The sequence below is a fragment of the Armigeres subalbatus genome, chromosome 3 (genome assembly GCF_024139115.2).
Source record: "Armigeres subalbatus isolate Guangzhou_Male chromosome 3, GZ_Asu_2, whole genome shotgun sequence".
NCBI classification, from domain to species: domain Eukaryota; kingdom Metazoa; phylum Arthropoda; class Insecta; order Diptera; family Culicidae; genus Armigeres; species Armigeres subalbatus.
This window is the reverse complement of record NC_085141.1, coordinates 159,858,335-159,880,593: the sequence shown is the minus strand read 5'-3', so window position 1 is coordinate 159,880,593 and position 22,259 is coordinate 159,858,335. Positions and strand designations below refer to the sequence as shown.

General features: G+C 41.1%; 1 protein-coding gene across 2 annotated transcripts in view; it reads left to right on the top strand.

Annotated features, from left to right (window-relative positions):
* Positions 1–22,028, top strand: part of LOC134223283 (influenza virus NS1A-binding protein-like) — an 86,352-nt gene extending 64,324 nt beyond the window's left edge. For both annotated transcript variants that reach the window (XM_062702435.1, XM_062702433.1), the window contains 7 exons: positions 5,012–5,130; positions 10,514–10,597; positions 10,801–10,932; positions 11,063–11,401; positions 11,458–12,136; positions 12,200–12,563; positions 20,853–22,028. In XM_062702435.1, the coding sequence (XP_062558419.1) occupies positions 5,012–5,130; positions 10,514–10,597; positions 10,801–10,932; positions 11,063–11,401; positions 11,458–12,136; positions 12,200–12,563; positions 20,853–21,522 (2,387 nt within the window). In that variant the 3' untranslated portion in view covers positions 21,523–22,028. The remainder of the gene's footprint in view (positions 1–5,011; positions 5,131–10,513; positions 10,598–10,800; positions 10,933–11,062; positions 11,402–11,457; positions 12,137–12,199; positions 12,564–20,852) is intronic.
* The last annotated feature ends 231 nt before the right edge of the window (positions 22,029–22,259 follow it).

Below are 22,259 nucleotides of genomic sequence, written 5' to 3'. Positions count from 1 at the left end.
CATCGCTGTCCTTCGAATAAATTGTATATATCGCTCCAAAAGCGTAAAATCAATCGATACGACTGGATTCCTCGTCACGGATTATATGGTGATTATAGGAACCATTCGAGCGATTTTCAGTCCATAAAATAAAATAGTACCCTTGTATGTGCAAAGATCTGGCCAATGACCAATTGTTTGCAAACAAAAAGTGAACTCCATACTCACTATCGCAATGAGAAGGTACACGATAACGGGGGTTGTTGCATGTTTGCATGTTTATTCCATATCTCTCCATTCTCTGAGCAATCCAAGTTTTAACAGAAGCCTCAGCCAGAGTACACACATCGGTCAGCGACGTATCACATGTGTACGTCTATGTGAACTGTTTCCAAAAAAGAGAACCGGTACATTTATTGTGTTTATCTGTCTCCGCAACAATCGTCATAAAAAGCAAGTGTAATCATTTCCTGACATACGGTATCGCCATGTGGATTGACATGTGATGAGCAAGTACAGTACGAATTTGCGCATTATTCCGTATCTGCAGTGAATCATTCCACAGGCGACTGTTTTGGTCACAAAGCCGGTCAAAAGTGAAAGATACAAATTAAATCAAACATTGCCTTTGCTAATATCTAATACTATGGGTATATACAGCTAATGGTAGAAATTTATGAATGCAACGAATTTTGTCTAAAGTTAGGAATACTTTATGTGATGTTTGTTTTAATGTTTGAAAGTAAATCATGCTTTTCATTGTTGTGGATATTTTCGATTATTAATCTACAGGGTTCGGCAGAAAATAATGCGAAAATGATTAAATTTGAATATTGGGTTAATTCGAGTAGCTAGTGACTAATTTCTGTTGAAAGTATATGTGTTTATGTTTACTTTTAAATGCTTTTGAATGCTGCACCAAGAGATTGTAATGAATCGTGTGCTTTGAGCGTGCTTACAGCGCCACACTAGGAGTTAACTTTCTGAAATCAGTATGGCGAAAAGCATCTAAGGCTCGATTTCCCAAAATTAAGCACCTTAATCGAAAAAATATTTAGTAGGTGTAGTAACGGACACCATCCTTCATAACCGGTACCAAATAGTTTTTCATGAAAAGTTCCTAATTTTGAAAAGACCCGCGTTAGATATCTTTCGCCATACAAATTTCTGGCGGTTAACTCATGCTGGCTATTTTGCGCATATACCATAGCGCCTGGATGTGACAGCGGCGGGTAGAAAATCAGCAACTGCCAATAATTCATTGTTTTATGGCAAATTTCTAAAAATGTACGCAAAATAAGTGGCTACTAGTTTGTTGCCTGTCCAAAAGATACCGAATGAGATTGCTCTTGGTGGTAGGATGTCTTTTGGCCATCGCCTTAAAACGTCCCTGCGGGATGGGTCTAAGCAGTGGAATGGAAGCCGGGAAGTGAACGTCCATGCTTTGCATGTATGCATGTAAACGTGATCAAATCGGCTCGTGGAAAGATTGCTCGCAACCTGGTGCATTTCATAAAAAAAACTTGCCAAGAAGAAATCCATGCGAGAACTATCAAAGAAGACTTGCATGTACCTTCCAAAGCTTGAGTGAAACGCCACTTGACTGCGGACCGGGTATAGGAACTACGAGTGACTCGTTCAAAAAGATTGCTTTCTTTCTTGAAGAAGGAAAATAGTATGATCCTGTTCTCCGACGCGAAAAGCTTTTCAGCATCGATGCTGACGCCAACGGCCGCACGGACTGGTGCATTTCACCGAAGAAAATTGTGGATGTTCTGGAGAACATGAAGCTTAAATTCCAAACCAATCCGGCTGATGTCATGATGTTTGGCTTGATGGTTTGAAACTGCTGCTTGTTTTCATTTATGTTGGGTTTAAAATCAATACCGAATTATTTATCGGTATTTTAAAGGACCAAGGACCCTGGGCGAAGGCCATATTCTCCGATGATCATAACGTTGTCGTACAGCATGATGGAGCGCCATGTCACACGGCCGATCGACCCAACAATGACTGAAGAACAACATGAAATTTTGGTCGAATGATTTGTGGCCCCCTAGCAGTCCTAGCAGACAGTGGTCTATCTGCACACTGTGCCCGGGACTATTTTTAAGCAAAGAGCTTTAAGGTAGCCTCACACCTCAGGAAAAATTTCCGCTGGATTTTGGTTCCCGTGCCTTCAAGGTAGCCACACACCTCGGGAATTTAGTCTGCGGATTTTTTTCCCTTGTATTTTTACATAGGCGATGTTTTCGGGATTTGGACACGAAAAATCAAAATCATGGCCCCATTCAACCTCAACGAACCAGCATTTTATGTGAAGAAAGAGCTGATTACAAAAATGGCGATTGTTGCGATCCCGTCTTATGCAACGTACACACCAGTCAAGCAGTTTGACGAACATTGACTCCACCCCCAAGAAAACGCTTCGGTTGCTGCTTTGTTGGAACGTGTGTGAAGTTGTTCGAACAACCATTTGACAGTTGGCGGCTCAGTTGGAAAAAATTAAAACGGTTTGATTTTGGTTTGAGTTGTCAGGGGTGGAGTCAAGGTTCGGCGAACATGTTTGAGCATTTGTAGTGAAGTTGCACAAACCTCCATATATTTTTTGAAGGTTGGTGCTCAAGTTAGCGCTTCGGTCGTTCGTTTGTGATATTGTTGGTCGAATAAATTGATTGTTTGTGCCGCTGTTGGTAAAACTTGATGGATGTTTGAACAAACGAGAGGTGGAGTCAATGTTGGTCAAACTGCTTGACCGTGTGTACGTTCCATTATGCAACGTACACACCAGTCAAGCAGTTCGACGAACATTGACTCCGCCCCAAGAAAACGCTTCGGTTGCTGCTTTGTTTGAACGTGTGTGAAGTTGTTCGAACAACCATTTGACAGTTGGCGGCTCGGTTGGAAAAAATTAAAACGGTTTGATTTTGGTTTGAGTTGTCGGGGGTGGAGTCATAGTTCGCGGAACATGTTTGAGCATTTGTAGTGAAGTTGCACAAACCCCCATATATTTTTTGAAGGTTGGTGCTCAAGTTGGCGCTTCGGTCGTTCGTGTGTGATATTGTTGGTCGAATAAATTGATTGTTCGTGCCGCTGTTGGTAAAACTTGATGGATGTTTGAACAAACGAGAGGTGGAGTCAATGTTGGTCAAACTGCTTGACCGTGTGTACGTTCCATTAGCGAAAGGCATCGAGTGGCCGTCGGACAAAAACAGCACGAAGTGAAATTTAGACGCAAGATTCCGACAATAAAATTGGCTCTCAGGACCAGCATTTTATGAACAAGAAAGGGTTGGCCATTCGAACAAATTTATTGCCTCATCTCCCTCCGACGCGCTCTTGTGATTTTCCTACCGAAGGGCAACTATCTGTGGTCGCCAAACGATTAAGTTTCGCACTTTATAGAAAATTTATCTCGGATCAACTTTCTTTTGTATAAAAAGACTAACAGAAACAAAATCAAATACTCACATAAACAGATCCAAAGAATCTTGCCAGAAAAGCTCATTTCTTCCGAGAACAGCCAATCGATAAAGACGCTACTTTAGAGGAAAATTTCTACAGCAACCACCCGCCAGCGACCGTCGCTCAGACTGACAGACGCCAAGCGATTATGTAAATTTTGTCTTGGGCGCAATTTGAATTTGTTAATTTTTTTAACAAAACGTATTTTGATTCATTAACATTTTAGAGGATGCTTTGAATTTCCTGTCTCTCATGCTTCGGGACCGCTCTCTGCGGAAACCCGAACAAAATGCTTTTGCGCGCCGGAAAACAGCTTTTTTTGTATCTAATGAAGTAATCCCATTAGCCCCGCCCCTTCGTTAATCGTTATGAGTGCACATCATATTTACAACAAAAACAACAACAGAAAACAATCGCAACTTACACTATTTATACTACGCCAGGTACCTAATCTAATCTGTTTTCTTCAAGTCGAGTCAAGTACAAGACACTGAAGACGACCACACAGTTGTGGTCGAAATACGTATCTGCAAAGATTCGAAAATAATTGGTGGAATTAAATGGAGAGTACTTAACTCGTCTTAGACGGTTGAATACATTCCACTAAAAGCTTAATATATTTTTCTGTACAAATGAATTAATATGAAATGATGTCCGTTTTCTTTTTTCGAACAAAATACCGCCAATCAGTCAAAAAGCCGCTTGGTGCGGTTTGGCTGAACCCCGACCAATTGTAGTCATTGCTAATTGCGCCCAGGAAAACGAAATCCATGCATATTGACTTGCAAATGACACATGCTTTTATTTCTCCAAGTGATACCATTATATACTATGTTTATCTATGTATGTACTGTACATTCAAATATAGTTTGAAACATTGTTTGTGCTGTTATAAAGTTTGACGTCAACAGCTAGCAGCGCCCGCCTATTGTTCCACCCAACTACGAACCACTATCATGCGGGAAGGGTAGGCGATTTAATGATACCAATCAAGTTATTGATTAAACATTTCGAATTTCCATAACTCATTGCTTATTGCGCCTTGCTTACGCTTTTGCAAATTTGTTATTTCTTCGCAAAAAAAACAAGGACTTCCTCCCGCCCAATTCTGTGTGGTTGAAGCTTTCGCAAATGTGTTGAACATAGTTCTATGCAGCCTTGTTTGTCTAATAAAACGAACTTTGAAAATCTCACAATCACGTCGACGGACCGTCCAAGGTTAACCACCAAAATCGATCGCATTATCCGCCTAACAAAGATCGACATCAGCAACGTGTTTCCCCCGTGCCCCACTTTTTCCCTGCAGGGTGAGCTGTGAACCAGTTTTAGAAAGTTCCCGACCATCCTACTCAGTTACGCCTTTCGGTCTGCTTATCCGACAGTTTCCGCATTGATTGCGGTCTTTAATTGTACTTGTCGGTTGGTTGGGTCACAAAAATTTCAAAAGATCTCGACCTGCATGTGCGTGTGATTATTTTTAGTAGCCCACCGGCTGAAACATTCTACATCTAGAGCAACCCAGACGTCTAATCCAACACGTTTATCTGTTTCTATCCGTTGTTTTCAGATGATGCCATGGAGAGCTGCGGTTATCTCAGGTTTACCGACGAAAGTATGAAGTCCAACTTCCTGCAAAGCTTAAGTACCATGCGCCGCCATCGGCTGTTTTGCGATGTAATACTCTTGGTAAGTAGCCCCCGTATTATATGAGCCAATGGATTAAGCAAGTTTTTATCAGAAACCGGAAAAAATCATTCGATGATCGTTTGTTTGGCTCACACTTTATGTGTTGAGTCATGTGCGCGCCCGGGTTAGTTCGCCATTCATTAGCTTATAAGCAGATGCATAAATGGAACCAAGACATCTCGACTGTTTTTTTGGGTAGTGCGCAGAGCTGGTCTGGTCGTTCACCTTTTTGATTTCTTTTACATCGTGAACCACAGGCCGGTTTGGTGCAGAAAAGAGCAACCAAATCGTCAACTAGTTTCGTCGAGGGAACATGTGATGCTGTCGACGTTGATGAATAGAAGCACGCTTCTACAACCACGTGAGGGAGCGTGGCGTGATTTGAATTTGTCGAATATTATTTTTCATTCGTTTTTATTGTACAAAAATATCATAGGGGAACGGTTCGGCACTTCATCCCATAGCTCCTATATTCATCTAATCAAAAACAAAGCAATGAAAAGGAATTTGGTTTGTTTCTTATTTTTGCGATTTTTTAGCAGTGAGCACGCAGATTGGTGCTGTATTTCTTTGTTTTGCGATAAGATGAATATATGTTCAGTGAGATGGAAAATGGAACAGTTCCCTTACTTGGAATCTGTATGCTTCACATGGTTTTCAATAAATTAGACAAGTTAACGTTTGGTTGATTGTGTGAAGAGTTGTTTAAAAACCGAAGGCAACAATTTTACAGTTATTCGCTGCAACAGATTTTCAAGCCAGTTAGCAGTTCACATTTCAAAAATGTTCGAAAGCAAGCATCTTTTTGACAATTTCAGTGTAATTTTGATTGGTGGCGACAAGGTTTTGATCCGATTCGCGAATTAAAATCAATTTAAACTATAAAGTAACAGTTCAATGTGGTTCAATAATTGTCAAATAATTATCCTCACAGAGCAAGATTACCTTTGACAGATATCGAATATTTTTTGATAGATGTTTTATTGGTATTGCTGGGTAGCACCAGGTATTATAATGACCGGGTGATTTTGTAATTTTTGAACTGTGACTTTTAAGTTTAAGGTACAGTGGGGTAAATGGGTACATGGGGTAAGTGAAAAAAACGCAAATATTTCACTGATGAAGCACAGAATTATTCAATTTCACTTCACAATCATACAAGGCCATTTAAATCATAATAAGTGAAACATGAAATAATGAACCTTAGCCCTACCTAGAAAAAAAATTAGCCCCTTCTAGGAATTGAAAAGTTAGTTTACAGTGATATCAATTTTCAACATATAGCATAATGAATTACTGAAAAAGTTTACAGAAGAAGAATTGTTTCCCATATTCAGCCTATCATAATGAGATGAGTGGAAGATAAATGAGCTTGTTTCTGATTTCTGAGAAAGATTCCTGTGTAGCAGTGAAACTGCACTTGGTATTCATTATGAAAGGCAATATCTAAATGATTTGAAAGCATCAAAATAAGCTTGATATGAACAACAACGGAAAGCCACCAAAATATCAATCAAAGCAATCGTGGTACCTCTCCTGCAGTCAGAGATACGTGGATATGTGGTCAATCGTCACGGACTGGAGGACAGTTTATCAGCATACATCCGCTTGCCTAGCAGCATGATAATCTCCACAATTCTCATCAGCGTTCGAGAAGGATTCTCATCAGAATCCGAGCGGAATACTCATCAGAATCCGAGAAGAATTCTCATTGAAATTTCTAAAGAATTCCTTTCAGAATCATCGAAGAATTCCAAACGGAATCCAGGTGAATTCACACAGGATTCCTTTTGGTATCATTGAAGGATTACCATGGGAATCTGTGGGGGATACCCTTCATAATCCATGGAAGATTTGATTCACAATCACTCGTTGATTTGCTTCGGAATTGCTTCGACGAAGTCGTTCGAAGATTTGCTTCTGAATTCCTTGACTATTTCTTTCAGAACACTTCGACGATTTGTTTCGGAATCCCTTGAATATTTAATTCGGAGTCTCTCGACGTTTTGCCTTGAAAATCATCAATAATTTGCTTAGGAATTCCTCGACGATAGGCATACCTCTGACGATTAGCATCGAAATCCCTTCAAAATCCTTCGATGATTTGCTTCAACATCCCTGGAGGATTCTTTACGTAAGAATTCGACAATTTGTTTCAGAATACATCGATGGTTTGCTTTGGAATTCCTCGAAGATTTAGTTCGGACTCCCTCGACGAATTGCTTCAAAATCCTTCGACGATTTGTCTTGGAATCCCTTCAATTGCTTCAACATTCCTGAAGGGTATCCTTCGCAATCACTGGGGAATTCTTTACGGAATCATTTGATGATTCGCTTCATAATACATCGACGGTTTGCTTAGGAATTCATCGAAAATTTAGGTCGGACTCACTCGACGATTTATTTCGGAATCCCTCGACGAATTGCTTCAAAATTTTTCGTTGGTTTGCTTTGGAGTCCCTCAACGATTTGCTTCAACATACCTTAAGGATTCCCTTTGGCATCACTGGAGGATTCTTCACGGAATCCCTGGAGGATTAATTCAGAGTCACTCGACGATTTGCTTCGGGATCCCTCGACAGATTGCTTTGGAATCCTTCAACGATTTGCTTCTACATTTCTGGGACATTGCCTCCGAAATCCTTGGAACATTCACGTTGAAATTCCTGAAGAATTTTCGACGAAGTTACTGGAATAATTCCGTTGAAATTCCTGAAATATTCCCCTCGGAATTCATGGAGGATTCCGTTCAGAATCTTTAGAAGATTCTCATTGGGATCCCTGAAATATTTCCGTCGGATTCTCTGGAGCATTCCTATCCGAATCCCTGAAACATTCCCGTTCAAATTCCTGCAATATTCCCGTCGGTATTCCTGGAGGTTGGAGGATATCTAGAAGATTCTCAATGGAATTTTGCGTCTGACTTGTGCTGCTTGGGATGGATGAGTGTAATTGATCTGCAATCGCCTTAGGTGGTTGGACCGGATTTATCACATTCTTTTCTTCTTCTTATTGGCATTACATCCCCCACTGGGACATTGTCGCCTCGCTACTTAGTGTTCATTCAGCACTTCCACAGTTATTAATAGCGAGGTTTCTAAGCCGAGTTACCATGTTTGCAATTGTATACCATGAGGCTAACACGATGATACTTTTATGCCCAGGTCAGTCGAGACAATATCCAAACCGAAAATGGCCTCGACCGGCCCCGGGAATCGAACCCAGCCACCCTCAGCATGATCTTGCTTTATAGCTGCGCATATTACCGCTAGGCTAAGGAGGGCCCTATTGCCACTAAGATAACTTAATGAGGTGGTAAAATGTTCGAGAGTTTTTAAAAAGAATCTCAAAATATAGAAAACTGATGAAGGGGCTATAACTATTCATTTGCATGAAAGATATGAACAGAAAATGTGTTCTTATATTGAAAAATCCACAAGAAGTGAAAAATTCAAACAGATTTTTTGGATTTCCCTAATATTTTGTATCCTAATAGTATTTTTCAAAAATCTTGTTCGCAGGCATATAAAGATGGGATAGATGATTCGCTATGTCATAAATATGATCAATTTCAATATCATTTACCTGGTGCTACCCAGCAATACGAATAAAACATCTATCAAAAATTATTCAAACCTGAGTAATCTTGCTCTGCGAGCAGGGAAGAGATATTTTAGTTACAAGACTGTAGCGTCGGTTCCCTTTTTTCTGCTGTCTGTCCGAAACATGTTTGATACATTGAAATTTAGCGCTCTATCCTCGCCTGCAAAAGATGTTCTGAACAGCGACGACAGCGGAAATCATTATCTTGTAACTAAAATATCGTTTGAGCAGGGTTATTTGACAGACAAACAGCCATAACACTTGTATAATTTTCATCATTCACTGCTCTACTGGTCAATTTAAATAATCGTTAGTTGGCCAATCACTTATTCGTGGCGTGCGTATCAGATTTGCTCGAGTTTGACGTTTGCTCACTATCGCCATCTGGTTCGTGGAAAATAACAAAAGTCATTAGTGTTTATATGACGACGCATATGATCAGAGAATGTTCAATGTTATGTCTATTTGTTTATTTCATAATCATTGAATTATTACTTTTAAGTTTAGTTTGCGTTTAATTCGGGAAATGAGACAGTCCCCAAATAGTGCACAAAAGGGGGTTTATGTTTATATGGAATATTGTATGCGATTTTTGTTTGTGTCTTTATTATAGAGATTTGCAGCCCTATATTTCGAGGGCAATAGTCTATAATAAGCTGGCTCATCTCTGGAGTTACGTGAAAATATAACAATAGCGTAACTGTCTCAGTTTTGACCATGTTACTAAATTGACCCGTTTCTCGCATAACTCTGAAAATAAAGCAATTTTCGTTGATTTCAAACGCGATGGTTTCCATTCTTACTAAATATTATATTTCATCGTCATCAAATCTTTGGCGTGAATTGATTGCCAAAAGATATGATAATAGAGATATGGGAGTAAAATCATTCAGATTTTCTAGTCCGAACTGGGATTCGGAAACAGATACCTGAATGTACATTGTCGGTATAGCACCAAATTAGAATTCGGAAATAGAGACTTCCGAACCGAAGTTTTATTTGTCAAGAGCAGTTCTCCCGGAAATCACGATTTTTTTTTCAAAATTTCGATTTTGTATTTTTGATATAACTGAAATTTTGCTTATACATCCTTTATGGCCAAAAAACATAATCTGCATCATTGGTTTGCCATTTTGACTCCAGTGTAACTTTGAGAATGGCCTAAGCAACACCTTTCAAAAAACTACAACTCGAAAATGGCTTGTCGGATCGTTTTGATGTCTTCGGCAAAGTTTTATATAATAAGCCATGTGAAAAAAAATATACACTGTGAAAAAAAAATGTTCAAACATTGAAAATAAAACTTAAAAATCGATTCTCTCAAACAAGAATTTTTCAATATTTTGCATATTTTTTTTAAATATTTCATAGCAGATAATATATGTATTATTTTGCACTGTGGGGCATAAGGGTGAAATAATGAAAAAAAGTTATATTTTTTAAATAAGTTGGTTTTTCAAAAATGGTTGAAACATTATTTTTACGTTTTTATCAATTCGATTTTATTAAAGTATGTAAAATTTCCAATTGAAAAGGCATACGATATTTTTTTTTTTCTAAGTTCTGTCATAAGGTAATGATGAAGTAGAATTTGGAAAAGTAAGCTCTAGGCATATTCTAACTGAATTTTCAGTCTTGCATTCAACCTGCTCTGAAATCGAGTGTGATTTAGTGAATTTAGTTCGTGTTCAAAAATCAGTTGATCAATTAGCAGCACTTAAATATAAATAACTAATTAGCAATTCACAAATATAATCCATTTTTCATTTTCCACACCCAGGTTGGCAGTACGGAAATTCACGCCCACCGCAATGTGCTGGCATGCGTCTCTCCTCACCTAATGGAACTGTTCAGCTCGGATGTCGTAAGTATCGTTCCCTAACTGGCCCCCGACATTAATGTTTTGCGCTTTACTCTCTTAGGATTTCAGATCCTGGCTTATTGGTTCGACTCTCAGGCAAGCGGAGGAACAATGCGTTCGCCGTGTTGTGCCGACAATGTTCGTCTAATGTTCATGAGCCATTTCTCTCTTCTCTTTTTCTGCCGATTCCTCTCGGTCAATTTCAGGGAAACGTAAACGTTTCGACTAACGAAGGGAAGATCCCTTGCTACCGGCTGAACGGTCACATCACCACCCAGGGGCTCAAGTGTCTGGTTGAGTACGCTTATACCGGATCACTGGAGTTGCCCAACGACATGGTGAGTTTTGAGTAAATAGAACGAGAGAGACTGAGGGCGTCCCTTTTTCTTAGACGCGCAGCGCCAGTATCTCCTATCTTGTTGTGTGTTGTGTTCCGAACAGGAACAGTTACCGATAAAAATTTTCTAGATACGCGATGTGTATCTGGCAGCATGGCAGTTGAAGATCGAAACGGTGGTAAAGGAATGCGCGCGTTACATGGTGAACGACTTGGAACCGGAAACGTGCATCGACACTCGCTCCCTGCCGGGCATCAACCGTAACAAGGCCTTCGTACAGGAAGTGAATTCCTACATTGCGAAGAACTTTACGGAGATTGCACTGCAGCCGAGCTTTCTCCAGCTTCCATGCATCCTCATAGAGGTGCTGTACCAAACGAAGCTGGAGATGTCGTTAGTCACGGAAACTTCATTGAGCCGGTTAGTAGTCGACTGGATCCGTCGACAAATGACCGAGGATGGAAATACGGTTAGTTATACTTAATCAGTTAGGAAAACCCAAAGTCTTCTTTCAACCCCTAACAGGTTCCGAACCTGATGGAGCGCTCACATATGCTGTACTTGGCCCTGGATAACTCGTTGCAAGATTGCTCTGATCTGCCCCCTGGCCAAGAGTCAGAAAGCGATCTCGTTCAAGATTATAAACGTTTGGCGCTGAAGTGTCCCAGCAACAAAAAGCATCGCAAGGGATTGAAGACGGCGGGAAGGCCTCGAGTAATTCTCTACAATATGGATATTGGTGAATGCGTCGAAGATACTAGAAAGGATTACGAATGGACGCTTGTCGCTAGCTCGAAGCTGGCTGATAATAGTTTCATCTCATTGATAACGTTGGATGGAAACCTTACGCGTCTATCTATCCAGTTGCGCCTAAATGTGCCAACTACGCCTTCCCCTATCAATACGCCGGACACGATCAGTTCCAGCGCCAGTAATAATGAAGATTTGGAACATTCGATCAAACCGGAACTGTTCTGTGAGGTAGCTACCATGTCCGGCCCGAAGTGTGGTTTGGGCGTTGCCGAATTGGAGGGCAAACTCTTCGTTTGCGGTGGCTATGATCGAGCGGAGTGCTTGCGCTCTGTCGAGTCCTATTGCCCAGACACAAACAGCTGGATTCAGGAAAGCAACATGGGCGAGGCTCGAGGACGAGTACAAATTGCGGTCATCGATGGGGCGGTGTACGCCGTGGGTGGCTGTAATGGTACGTAGGAATATAGCAATTGTTTGACTAAGGGTTTTTCAATAAATAAGCCTCTAATTTTAGGAACCACTGAATTGGATACGGTAGAATGTTTGTCGAAGACCGAGAAGAAATGGAAAAAGGTTTGTAGGTTGCCATTGGCACGAAGTAGTGCGGGTGTTTGTTCTTTGGACGGTAACATTTATTGCGTTGGCGGATGGAACGGTCAGAGCGGCATTCGGCAGTGTGATGTGCTAAAGCCGGAGGAAAACAAGTGGTACTCGATTGCACCACTCAATACCGGCCGCTACCAGGCAGGAGTGGCCTCGTATCATGGATCGCTTTGGGTTGCCGGTGGTAGCGATGCATGGAACTGTTTGGGATCAGTTGAACGATATGACCTGGCCAGTAATCAATGGACCTTCGCGTCGTCCCTGTTGACACCAAGGTAAGTTTTGAAAAAAAAAATCAAGTTTATTTGATAACATCGGTAAAATGCTGGGTTCAATAACATAAAAACGTAATTGAAAACCTGATTTCTAGAGGGTTTGGTAAATATTTGTCTTCTCTGAATGGGTTTATGTGAAATATAACACCTTTCAAGCATTTTGCATCCTACAAGCGGTATCTAGCTTCGACTGGATGGCCTGACCGACATAAAATTAGTTTAATTGAATTGATTTGCACTAAAAACGAGGCACAAAAATGATCATTTTGATTTTTTTTGCCAATTCGGATCATAACACGCTTGATTTTCTCCCGGATTTTAATCCCCGCGTATTCGTAGGCCGCCAATCGCCAGTCTCTGCAAGCTTCGAGACTTTAGATGACTACGCAAACCATAGTAAAAAGTATTACTTGCAGTCGCAACACAAATTTTCACCTCTCCGCTAGCATCATTATCACATATAACGAGTGTTCCAAGGTATATGAATTCGTTGACTACTCAAATCGAATCCCATCCCCTTTCACTTCTTGGCCAACACTGGACTGTCCTGTTCTATACCAGTCACCAGATATTAAGCTTTACCAGATCTTATGATCAGCACTATTCTTTAAGTTTGCCATTTAAAAGTTACGAAGCCTTCTGGACGGCCGGTTTTTTTTTCTAAATACTTCGTTAGTCTGCGGTTCACTATCACCCAACCAGCAGATGGCAGATTTTAATACAGTTCTGCATAAGAACTTGACAAAAACTGTTTAATGATTTGGCATATACAATTTCGGAAGATTTTAATACAATTGTTGTATTGAAATCTAACAGATTTTTTCAAATCTTTTGTTTATTTGAGAGGCTCATTTGCCGTAAAGCGCTACGGAGCCGAAATCATGTTTCTAGTACAATTTTAATCTTGATTCCCATAAATAATGTTAGTTTTGGGGAACCGAAAAACTCGCGGTTTGGTCGAGATTAGGGCATACAATAATACAAAGGGAAAGGAAAGGGATTCAAGGTATTGACTAATTACAGGGTTGTTACGACTACGCGGATTTCGCGACTTTCGCGGATTTCGCGGATTTGGCGCGGATTTACATAACGATTTTAGGACTTCGCGCGGATTTAGTTTTAGGTAATAATTGAACAAATAAAATTCTAGATCTAAGGACGTTTATTTGAAAATTAGTTTTATTGCTATCTAGATGGGTTTTATTCTCGTTATGTTATGTTTTCGAGAACAAAATTTGCGTTTGTAGTTTATTACTCACATTGTTTTTCGGATATTAACAAGCCCTGTTTGAATTCCATGATTACCTCCTGAAGTATTGATTAAACAAATGTTATTATTATTATTTTTTTTTACAAGGGAGAATGCATTTACACACTAACCCAGTACACGTGCATTGTAGTTGCCAAACTACCACACGGAAGTGTACTGGAGTGTCGGACTCGACCATACCGGTAATACCGACTAAACTCCCTTGGGCTCCACCATCGTTTCCCCAGGAACTACCTCCCAGTACTACTTCTGGGGATGGCAGTACTAAACGTACTCGCTCATTATCGCTCACACAGGCACCCGTCCCATGCGAGACTGACTTGGATGCTCGCACACCATTCACTCCATTTGAGTCTTACTTGGATGCTTCCCGGGCGCTCCGCTGCCATGCCTCGAGGTGTCAATAGCGGTAACTGCCTGGGCCTACAGATATTACGCTACGACACTCCTGCCTCAGCACGAGCAGATCAATCACACCACTGCCGAAGCAGACCACACGCTACCCTGCCGAAGCAGGGACACTCCCCATGCACCACATGTGCACAACTGTAGGTGTGTGGGTACAACCCACTGCTACCCTGCCGCCGAAGCAGCTTCTCCAAAGACCATTCGCTCCATGTGACCCTTTTTCGGGTGCTCACTCTAACACTCCACTGCCATGCCTCGAGGTGTCGATAGGTACCTCGACTCCTACCTCAGCATGTGCAGTCCATACTCAGACTTCTGCTGCGCTTCGAGGTGACAATAGCGGCGACACGCTATGACACTCCTGCCTCAGCACAACCAGATCACTCACTCCCTGCCGAAGCAGCTCACGCGCTACCCTACCGAAGTAGGGACACTCCCCAACTCACTCTAACACTCCACTGCCATGCCTCGAGGGGTCGATAGCGGTATGTAGGGACGAATCAACGATACTACGCTACGACACTCCTACCTCAGCATGTGCAGTCCATACTCAGACTTCTGCTGCGCTTCAAGGTGACAATAGCGGCGACGCGCTATGACACTCCTGCCTCAGCACAAACAGATCACTCACTCCCTGCCGAAGCAGCTCACGCGCTACCCTACCAAGGTAGGGACACTCCCCATGCCAATTGGCACTCCCTGGTCTTGTGCTTTTGAAGCGGCACACAGTCGCTTTGATAGAGTCTGATTTCGGGCACTTGTGGTTTTTTGGGAGGGATTTTAGCAGAGTCCACTGCTAAATCCCACCACGCCCTAGGCAGTTCTCCCTGACTCACAGACAGCTGGGGAGGGGTCGTCAAGCCCTTGGACATGGTCCATGCTGTCCCTGCTGCCCCCAAATGTTATGAGGGGCATCATTTGTTGTCGTTTTCGAATCATTCTGAAACATGACGCATACAAAATATGTCTGTTGAAGGACATGAACACCTGTTTTTTTTTTATCCCGGCAACTTCGTCGTAATTCCGAGATATTTGTCAGTTTCTGATTAATTATTCCTTTTACGCACACTTTTTAATTATTCCACAAGCATGATATTTCATATCAATTTTCGATACTTTTTTTTATTTTTTAGCTTTCATTTAGAAAAAATAAGGGTTACACAACAATAGTAAACACAAAAATGATTTTTGATTTTATGCAGATGTGATGTGATTTTTAAAATATGTTTCTGAAAAAAAAAAAAATTTCCAGGAGCATTTTTGCGAAACTTTTTAGAAATATTTTGGAGGAAGTTTTGGGTCGCGCGGATTTGGCGCGGAATGGATTTTCACGTCGCGCGGAAATGGCGCGGATTTGGCGCGGAAAATATTTCAGGATCTCCGTAACAACCCTGAATTACGATTCTAATGGTTACATGGTTTAGATGCTTAACGATGTTTCATCTGTAACGGAACAAACAAATATTTTCTCGGGAGACAACAATAGGAGAAATACTAAAGAGAATAACGACAGACATTGATGAGCATCAAGAAGAACACATTCGTGATTTTCTGAATTCTGCGAAAAGATCTGTCAGAGGAAGTACTCCCGCAAGAGTCGAATTCATACAACCCAACGCGATACGGAGACAGCGGTACTGAATCCGTTGAAGTTTCAGCATGTGAGTTTTCGACGCGGACTGGAAGCAGAAGCTACCGTATTCGAGAACCGACAGAATTGTTGTTCGATACAACGTGATGAGATCTTCGGGGTGCGCTCCCCACCATGTTCCAGTCATTGTTCGCATGAAGTTAATTCGTTTCTGGCATTTTTGTGTCAGATACACAATGTGCTTCCCGAAGGTGCATTTCGAGTCGAACCAGACCCCGAGGTATTTAGAAGACATGCTATGAGTGATTGTCTTTCCCATGCGTTGAAGCGAGAACTTAGCCGGCTTATGTTTTTTTGAAAACACAACCATCTCAGTTTTCTCCGGGGAGAATTCGATACCCAGCTTTAAAGCCCAAGTTTTTACAACTTGCTGATAACATGTTAATTTTTGACATTTGTTTGGTTATTTGATATGTTTCGGCTTGTATTCTCACAACATAAAACATGTCTACAGGAAGATTATACGAACAAGGTCATAACATGTTCATTTTTTGACATTTGTTTTGTCAGAATAAATATCCTAATGATAGCAATTTAGCTAAAATATGCATTTTGAACATAATTTCAACATCTTTTAAGATCAATGCAATGAACGTTCTTCGTCGACCCTGTTGTTTATCGAGTTCTCCATATTGATTTTCTTGTGCAGATTCGAGAATTTGGTTATATATCAATTTCAAAATTTTGCTTCCTTCACGCTCTGGTGTTACAGTCGTCTGGCAAATCAATAGCGTCGAGCACGAGAACATACACTTTGAAACGTTCAGGTGCGGGTGTTCGACGATAGAGACCGGCGTACCGTCACTCAGTTTGTTCATGCCAAAAAGCTTCCGAAATTGCGCGATACTGCGTACTTTGAGTGCGTGCGAAGCACCGCGGTTTTCTTTATTCGCTCTGTCAAATGTACCGCCGAGGAAGGCCTCAACGGAACGTCGGATCAGGAACGGATTGCTTGGTAGAGGCTTGTCGATGCCTTGTAGTCGCAGTGTATATATGTAACCTGCAACCCGTATGAACGCCGTCTCGGCGATTCACGATAGTGCCATTATCGGGGCCCCCTGGGTCTCCTAGGCGATTGGAGTGGCCCGAGGCCATCTCCATATTCCCGCACTCGCGGCGCCAACCGGCACGAGCACAAATTGACATTTGCTTTGCAAAACGATGCTTCCGGGTTTGGTTCCGAAACCATCAAAAAATGGCATTCGAATTTCTCTCAAAAAATCTAACTGACGACCGAACCGACAAAAAAGTTCGTTACTCCTACCGCGCAAGTCACTATTTGGGTCACAATGACGACCATGCGTCTCTGCCACCCGTACGAAATGGTTCGTCTCACTCCCTCCACGCAAGTCACTGAATGGTCTTCATGCGGGTGGTTTTCCCCCTTCGTCCTCACTCACGAATCAGCCGCTATGCGTCTCCACCACCAAGCGTCTCCACCAGACCGAACGGGAAAATGCGACTATGCGTCTCCAGCATTTTTTCCCAGACCGAACGGCTGAAAAATAACATCTCTGAGTCTCTTCAATGTCAAAAAACAAAGGTTCACCGAAGGTCTGGAGTGTGCCTTCCTACGGAGAGTTCACTTTACAAGCAGACTTAATTTGCACTAGAGAGTGAAAAAAGTTAAACACCTGGTTTTTGCACCCCTTTTTTCGCCCTCGAAAGTCACTATCAGGACGAAATGCACTGTCCAGATATTCTTCGGAATGTCCGTCACACAACTGGAGTGTCCTGAGACCTACCCACCGCACGGAGAGGGTCTGACCACCACGGTTCAATTCCACCTCTCTGTGAGGGGAAGAACTGGTCTAAATGGCCGAAAAGGAAAACGCTGTATCTTCGGATCCCGTGATCGGATCGGCTGACGATTTTGAACAGGTCCTGACCACACTGACTGAATTTTATCCGCCAAAGTCCACCCAAAATATCCAAGGCTTTTTTTCACCGAAAATAACCAAATGTCTCGATTAACGCAACTCGTAGTGGAAAAAAAAGTCCGCTCACGAAGCAAGGTTGATCTAAACTGAAAAATTCAGTTGTTTTTCAACGAATTTTGAAGACATTGGTACAGTCGCCTCTCCACATATCGATATTGAAGGGACCATCGAGAAAAACGACAACAAAACAAATGTCGTTTCCTGTTGTTGATGTGTTTGTTATTGTCCAAAGATGGTCTAGTAGCCCAAAAATCTGACCATATCGACATAAGGAGAGTGAATCCTGAACAAAATATGATCAAAAGCCATCGAGATAGAGAGATATCGAGATAGGGATGTTATCGAGATGTAGAAAGCCCAAATGTATGTAGATTGAAGGGACTGAGGAAACCATCGACATAGGGAGAGATATCGAGATATAGAACATCGAGATATAGAACATCGAGATGTGGAGAGTCGACTGTATTAATCGATTCGTAAGGTAAGATCCATTAATTACGTAAAATTATATTTCTTCGATTTAAAAATTATATTTACTGTAAGGGTGAATTCGCCACTCCCTCGAGACAAGACGAGCAAGGTACATAAACTATTTGAAAAAGGGTTTGAATTCTAAATAAAAATTAGGTATCATTTTTGAACTTCATGAGATTATGCACGAATGATGATACTTCCAAAATTGTCGTTTTAAATGTTGATCTTGTCGTCAAATTTGACTGAGGCTAATTTTTATGTTAACTTTATATCCGTTGTTCTAAATCAACTCTAATTTAAACCCAAATTATGCTGGTTCTTTTGTGAGCACTTGAGGATGCATTGAGGATTTGTATTTCACTCATTACCTTTAAAATCTTTCTCTACCACAATTGGCAGTATTACCCCATGTTTTCTCTACAGATGGTCCGGCCGAACCAAATTTCTTTGGGGCGGAGTCAAAAACACATCTGAAGTATGGGTCAAAAATTGGCTCAGTTGGGTATCAGTTTTAAGGTGTCGTGCGGAGATGTGCAAAACGGTCAGAGCGGGCTAAACCACGCACGGAGTAGGAAGAAAAAAACATTGTTTTGTTATAAGTGAACCGGAGTGGAATGTATCGCAGAGAGCTTATTGCGTCAATGGCACTTTTCAGTGCAACTTATCTTCTCTATAAATTTCTTCTTTTAACAATAATATTTGTTACAAATCATTCTTTTGAGTTTAAAAACAGATTTTTTTTTTGTAATTTTTTCAGACGCGGGTGTGGTTTGGCAGAGTTTAACGGCAAACTGTACGCTGTCGGGGGTAGTGATGGGTCGCATTCGCTATCTATCACTATCTAGGGTCGCATCTCGCTATCACCCGTGATCGGATCGGCTGACGATTTTGAACAGGTCCTGACCACACTGACTGAATTTTATCCGCCAAAGTCCACCGAAAATATCCAAGGCCTCTTTTCACCGAAAATAACCAAATGTCTCGATTAACGCAACTCGTAGTGGGAAAAAAACGTCCGCTCACGAAGCAAGGTTGATCTAAACTGAAAAATTCAGTTGTTTTTCAACGAATTTTGAAGACATTGGTACAGTCGCCTCTCCACATATCGATATTGAAGGGACCATCGAGAAAAACGACAACAAAACAAATGTCGTTTCCTGTTGTTGATGTGTTTGTTATTGTCCAAAGATGGTCTAGTAGCCCAAAAATCTGACCATATCGACATAAGGAGAGTGAATCCTGAACAAAATATGATCAAAAGCCATCGAGATAGAGAGATATCGAGATAGGGATGTTATCGAGATGTAGAAAGCCCAAATGTATGTAGATTGAAGGGACTGAGGAAACCATCGACATAGGGAGAGATATCGAGATATAGAACATCGAGATGTGGAGAGTCGACTGTATTTATCGATTCGTAAGGGAAGAACCATTAATTACGTAACGCAAAAATTGAGCATTTATTTAGCACACTTTTTGTATGAAACACCTGAAAATTTTGTATGATTCGTCACACAAAATTGTAAAATTATATTTCTTCGATTTAAAAATTATATTTACTGTAAGGGTGAATTCGCCACTCCCTCGAGACAAGACGAGCAAGGTACATAAACTCAAGACAAAATTTTCAAAACGACTTATCTGCTTTTGTAAACAAAGATTCAAACGACGATTTGACGAATCTGATAGCTCTCCCACGCAAACTAACACCATCAATAGGTAGGTGAAGGTTTCCGCTACCTGTTGATGGTGTTGGTTTGCGTGGGAGAGTTATCAGATTTGTCAAATCGTCGTTTGAATCTTTGTTTACAAAAGCAGATAAGTCGTTTTGAAAATTTTGTCTTGAACTATTCGAAAAAGGGTTTGAATTCTAAATAAAAATTAGGTATCATTTTTGAACTTCATGAGATTATGCACGAATGATGATACTTCCAAAATTGTCGTTTTAAATGTTGATCTTGTCGTCAAATTTGACTGAGGCTAATTTTTATGTTAACTTTATATCCGTTGTTTTAAATCAACTCTAATTTAAACCCAAATTATGCTGGTTCTTTTGTGAGCACTTGGGGATGCATTGAGGATTTGTATTTCACTCATTACCTTTAAAATCTTTCTCTACCACAATTGGCAGTATTACCCCATGTTTTCTCTACAGATGGTCCGGCCGAACCAAATTTCTTTGGGGCGGAGTCAAAGTTGTACAACATGTCGGAGCGTGTATCGGGCCCCTAACGCATACCAAGTGAAATTATAGACACATCTGAAGTATGGGTCAAAAATTGGCTCAGTTGGGTATCAGTTTTAAGGTGTCGTGCGGAGATGTGCAAAACGGTCAGAGCGGGCTAAACCACGCACGGAGTAGGAAGAAAAAAACATTGATTTGTTATAAGTGAACCAGAGTGGAATGTATCGCAGAGAGCTTATTGCGCCAATGGCACTTTTCAGTGCAACTTATCTTCTCTATAAATTTCTTCTTTTAACAATAATATTTGTTACAAATCATTCTTTTGAGTTTAAAAACAGATTTTTTTTTGTAATTTTTTCAGACGCGGGTGTGGTTTGGCAGAGTTCAACGGCAAACTGTACGCTGTCGGGGGTAGTGATGGGTCGCATTCGCTGAACAGTACCGAGTGTTACGATGAGACCAACAAGTGTTGGGTTGCTGGACCGAACCTAACTTCGCCGCGATCGAACGTTTCCGTAGCCGTGGTACAGAACCGTTTGTACGCGATTGGTGGCTTTTCGGGCAAGACCTTCCTGAATACCATCGAATATCTGGATGCCACCTCCAATGAGTGGACCACCTTTGTGCAGCAGAGCAATCCGAACATTGACAACCTATTGGAGAGCTCGCTGCGCAACGGTATCAACGGAAGGGCTGGCTCGTCATCGACGTCCTCTTCGCCAGATAACCTGAGCAACCAGAATGGCCCAAGCGAACACACATTCAAGCCCATCAGAACGCCTCAGGAGAATGTGTACAACTTAGAGAAGTCCAACAACACGAAGGTCTCCGCGAACGACAAAGAAGTGACCCAAATTTTAGCAGGATCCGAGTGCTTAGGTCTGAAGAAGCTTGCCATCAACGACGAGGACAGTGAGGAGGATGTGAAAACTAATGGTACAAACAATGCAAACGATAGCAGTATTAAACTACAGAAAATTTTAGCGAATAGTTGTGCGGAAATTGCGCCTGGAAATGGACACTCCAGCTAACTAACGGTGGAGCCAACGGGAGCAGATGATGGGATGAAAGAGGAAGAAGAAGATGCCGGCCAGCAGCAACCGGCTTCCCTGATCTCAGTCTCGACGACAGAGTCTGAGCTGGACTGAACAACATATTTCATCCACTCGAGCGAGCCCGTTGATTTGCAAGACATATGAACATCCAGCTGCGCATATAATATGTAAGTGCATATTGAATGGGGTTGTGGGAATAAGAAGCAAGATTTCGCGAACTTTTTTCAGTGAAGCACATGGAGAAATTATATTATAGCAAACTCAATATATTTGATATAAGTGATCTTTTTTACTACTGTTAAGATTAAAAATAATATGGTTTACACACTTCTACTAAAAATATTGTAATATGACACATAAATATCTGCAGCATCATGTTTAGCAGCAGAAAGAGAAATATTGTAAAACTATTATTGTGGTAAATGTATTTTAGACAAAATGTAATGCTATGAAAGAACTTTAGATCAAGTATTGATCATCAACGGAATGTGTTTACCGTCATATACTGCGATGTGGCAGGCATTTTCCGATTTTTAAATCTCTTAAATCACTATTCATACAATTTCAATAAATATTCATCAAAATTATTCCATGTGTATTGAGGATAGCATCATATTGCCTAACCATCTAAAATATTAAGCTTATAAGAGCATCTATAATGGAGATAGTGGATGCACGAACTAGGTTTATAATGAGGCTTGTTTCCAGATTTT